Source organism: Diplotaxodon limnothrissa, linkage group LG3 (assembly GCF_057381915.1).
Source record: "Diplotaxodon limnothrissa isolate DT_005_m linkage group LG3, D_limnothrissa_male_GT1.1, whole genome shotgun sequence".
Classification (NCBI taxonomy): Eukaryota; Metazoa; Chordata; class Actinopteri; order Cichliformes; family Cichlidae; genus Diplotaxodon; species Diplotaxodon limnothrissa.
The window spans coordinates 22884109-22888762 of NC_140598.1; the positions used below are offsets into that span (position 1 = coordinate 22884109).

The 4654-nt window shown below is 43.4% G+C and overlaps 1 protein-coding gene across 1 annotated transcript; it reads right to left on the bottom strand.

Moving 5' to 3' along the window:
* Nucleotides 1-2991: 2991 nt before the first annotated feature.
* Nucleotides 2992-4386, bottom strand: LOC146634991 (nuclear factor 7, ovary-like). Its single transcript, XM_085350494.1, has one exon. It carries the CDS (start codon nucleotides 4381-4383, stop codon nucleotides 2992-2994), a length of 1392 nt encoding a protein of 463 aa, XP_085206620.1. The 5' UTR covers nucleotides 4384-4386.
* Nucleotides 4387-4654: the final 268 nt, after the last annotated feature.

Consider the following 4654-nt stretch of genomic DNA (forward strand, 5'->3'; position numbering starts at 1 on the left):
AAGTGAGATGGACATGCAAAGTAAAAATGTCACTCCCACAGAGTTTCTAAGTTCCCCACCCAAAACTGTGAGTGGACGTATTGTTTCCAAGCCCAGAAGGCTTATTGAGGAATAAAATGAACATTATGTTTTGAGCACATGCTCAAAACATGGGAAGAAAAAAAATGGGAAGAAAAAATATTTTGACTAGAGAGAAATGTGAGAAATGTGAGCCAAGAAGCATTTATTTTTTTTCTCCCTTTCTTTTTTTGAGTGGTGTTGTGAGTTACTTTGTTGTTTGCCCCTGTTGTTGAAAAAAAAAAAAACGGGGGGGATGTCATGATATGAGTGAACAGTTGTTGTTTAAGGTGCAGTTCATGTGGAGATAATAAAAAGGGTGGTGTGGAGATAATAAAAAAGTGATGGCTAAAACCTAAGACGGTGTCATGTCTGCTCCCTGAAGTAATATCGTAACAGTTACTGTCTCTGAAAGTTGTCTCATGTTTCCTGTTGTCCTGGGCCCTATTTCAGGAAGCCGGTTTAGTGCAAACTCTGAGTAAGTATACCCTGAGTTAACGAAAACTCTGGGTTTTCGGTTTCACAAAGCGAGTTTAGATTAATTCTGAGTGAGTTACTATGACGACACACTCCGTGAAGCTAACCTGCCCCCTAGCAGGTTTACTTCAACTAACCCTGACGTTCTCCGCCTCTTTGTCGGAAACCTGACTGTAGGAAGTGTCAGACATGGCGTGCTCCTTCCTTGAAGAGCCAGTAGATGTTGAAGCCCAAATTCTCCACAGAGCTCTCCGCCGGGAGAGAGTGATTAGAGCGCGTTCGGACATTTTATCATTTCCTGATGATTTCCTGTGTGAACGTTACAGTTTTTCAGCACAATCTATAATTTATTTGAATAACATCCTCAGGCCTAATATTGCTCATGTGACACATCGCGGACATTCTCTCAGTTCTGTACATATTATTTGTATTGCACTTCGGTTTTTTGCAAACGGGAGCTTTCTGTATAATATTGATGACGCTGAGCACGTTTCCAAGGCTACCGTCTGTCGGGCAGTCAGGAATGTTACAGTTGCACTGAAACGTCTCCTGTACTCGTTTGTGGTGTTCCCCGGTCATAGACCCACAAGATTTATCAAAGAGGGATGCCATAAAATTGCAGGTAGCAGGATGACCAAAACTTAATTCATGATGTGGTGATACTTGAACTACTACTTAAATTTTACATTTATTTTCACGGTTCCCAGGCGTGATTGGCTGTATAGATGGCACTCGCATTCCAATCATTGCTCCTTCAGTAAATGAAGGAGACTGTGAACAGGAAGTCTTTCCACAGCATTAATGTACGGGTACATAGTTCCCTGTAGCATTTCAAACTAACAAATTATTTCATTATAGTAATGGATGCCAATTTGTGTTCTCTGCACTGTGAAGATCATATGTGATGCTGCCAACATTATCACAAATGTGGAAGCCAACTGCTCAGCCTCTGTGAGTGGTGGTGGTGGAGGACCCCCACCTGTTTTTCGGGCCTCCGCTTTTTTTCTGTTGGCTATAACGGGTCACATTTGAGCATACAGAGTAAGCAAATATGTACTTGTAATGTGCTCAGATACTTTCAATTAGTGCTTACAGAAAGAAAATTAATGTAGCCTCTAACTGCAATTGATTTACATGGGACAAACAGACCAAGCACTATGGCTCATAATACAATTACACCTTACCTGTTTGGACTATATTTTTATATTTCATTTTTACTTGCTGCCAGGAACGTTTGGGGCCTGTTGGGTTGCACCTGCGCTCAAATCACATCACAAAATAAAATGTATGAAATACAAAATAAAATAAAATATAATGACATAACGTGTTAAATGGGTGGAAATCCCTAGATCAATGTTTGAATTAACACTCACGCATTGACTCTGTTGGCTATGTTTTGCCATGCATGCTCCCTTTCTTTTGCAGCTGAGGCTGTGTTACTTTTTTTCGGCTTGTTATCGGCATATACTGCCATCAGAATTTTGGCCTCAAGCGCTGTAAAATACATTGACCGCGCCTTCTTTCCCTCCGTCTCCATGGTGACTCGCTTAATCTGTGCTCCACTAATCAGGGCTTTATGTATCCTCGTGCGCGCTTAACTTGGGGTTAAAGCAACTCCGCGTTGGCTGAACTACTTGTTATCAGCCTTTCTGAAACCGAATATTCCGAGTTGGACAGTTCGGGGTTACTCAACCCTGAGTATCGTTTTTCACTCTGAGTTTTCTAAACCGGCTTCCTGAAATAGGGCCCTGTTAACAAAGGCTGGAGCTCATCATGCTGAGAGGGCAGCAGCATTTTGTGGCTCTTCACACATGTTCATTATATTCTGATGATCCTGGATGGAGACAAACTACAGATAAGTGTGTTCAGCCCAACTAGTTTATCTCATTACAGCAGTTTGATGTTTCCCTTTGAATCCCCCTGAAGATCCTGACAGTGAAGCACGTACATAATACTCCAGCCTTTCAACTCTGAGCTTATTTAGTTCTATTAATACACTGAAATCTCATTTGTGTCATGAAGAAAGTCTTTAATCAAACAGAATTCAAAGATCAGAAACATTTCATATATGGAGTTAAACATGAATCATTGTTTCAACAACATATTTATTGTTGTCATAAACAGACAAGAAGACAACAACAAACTGCTCCTCCCATTCAACACATGTCAGTCCATATCCCAGCAAACTAAATCATCTCCATTTACACATCAAATAGAAACATGAATCACTTGTAATGATTAGAAACTTGATAGAATTTCAAATCTAGTTTGGGGAGTCATTCAGTGAGAAACAGTGAAATGATTTTCCATGTGAAAAGGTGGACAGCAGAAACAGAAAGAAACAGTGAAACTAAAAGAGAAACAAAGAGCTTTGGAACAACGAGGCAGCAGGAGGACAGCTGCAGTTTAACAGCTTCAACTCACTGACAGGAAACAACATTAGAAACATCATCATCCTCAACTCATCTGCTGCACTGACACTGACACCTTCAACGGACACACCTTCACTTTATCATAAAATACAATGCCAATGAATGGAAACATCCTGTGAGTGAAAGTGTGTGTGAAGGTGTGTATGTGTGTGTTAGTATCAGGATCAGAGAACGACAGCTTTCCTCTGTTCCAGTCCAGGTTCACTCTGATCCTCTGGAACTTCTTCTCTACTGAGAGAGCAGTGAGAGGAGCTGATGGTGAGAGTGCTGAGTATTTATCAAAAAAGAACTCTATTATCCATAATCCAGACTTTATGTCTCCCTTCCTCTGCACAGACTCTGCTAACACACCCAGTCTCCACCCTGCACTGTCTCCAACTTCAACATCCCAGCTGTGAGTCCCTGAGTTAAAGCCCTCAGAGCCCAGGACAGAGCTGTATGAATCAATCCTCTCTGGATTATCAGGAAGCTGCTGCCTCTCTCCTTCAGTCACACTGGTCAGATCTTCAGACAGGATGAGTTCTGGACCAGCAGTGTTTGGGTCCAGAATGAGAGGAGTGTAGGAGACCACGTCCTTCATGTTGTTCCAGATGTTGAAGGTCAGGTTGCCCAGGTGTTTGGCCTGGTCTATCAGAGCTCCTGAGGGCAGCTGTGGATCATCCAGCAGGGGGCAGCGCTGGACTCTTTCCACTGCAGCCTTGTAGTTGTGCAGGAATGAGACGTCTTCAGCTCTCAGCTCCTCCTCTGTGGCTCTGACTGTGTCTGAAAGAGCTGCTATCTCTCTGCTCAGAGCCTCCATCTTCTCCTTCATCATCCCACTCTTCTGCTCCTCTTCCTCCCTCAGTGCAGCCAGCCTGGCCTCCTCTTCCTCTGCTAGAAACTGGTGAAGCTTCTTAAACTGCTCCTTAATCTGCCTCTCTGTGTGTCGGGCCTGGACCTTAATGTGTTCTGCTGTTTGATCAAACTTCACTTGAACTTCTTCACAAACCTTTAACTTCTTCTTTAAGGGCTCCAGAGTTTCCTGAAGTTCCTTCTTGTGTTGTTGTGCAGCTTCATCGATGGGTCTGAATCTGTGATTGGTGTGTTTTTCTGAGTCTCTGCAGACGACACACACTGGCTGCTGATGGTCCAGACAGAAGAGTTTGAGTTTCTCAGAGTGCAGACTGCAGAGAGCCTCTGAAGCTCTCTGATCTCTCTCCTGTAGGAACGACTCACACAGGTTCTTTAAAGCTCGGTTTAAAGGTGGTTCATAAACTGATAATTCCTTACAAACTTGACACTCGTGTGTTGGTCTCTCTCTCCACCATCTCTTCAGACAGTCTTTACAGAAGCTGTGGCTACATGACAGAAGAACAGGATCTCTGAAGACCTCCTGACAGACCGGACAGCAGAGATCCTCCTCTGATCTGGAAGCCATTGAGTCTATGAGTGAAGCTGAAAACAGCAGACAGGAAGTACAGTCAGTCCTGGCTCCCGTCCCTCCTCTACCACCTTCACTGAAACTTCCTTTGAGTCGTGTTTTTGCTCAAACTCACATTCAGTGTGTGGAGCGTCAGCAGCTTGAAGCAGCAGTGTTGGAGTTTTCCACTTTTCTCTCCTGTAGCTGGACTCACTCAGAGGAAGCTGCTAGTTTGGTCTGAGCTCAGTCTGCTCGTCTGTGCGTCTCTCTTTACTGAGGACGAAGAACT

Coding starts and splice junctions, on each gene's coding strand:
- LOC146634991 (XM_085350494.1), bottom strand. CDS start 4,383: ATGGCTTCCAGATCAGAGGAGGATCTCTGCTGTCCGGTCTGTCAGGAG.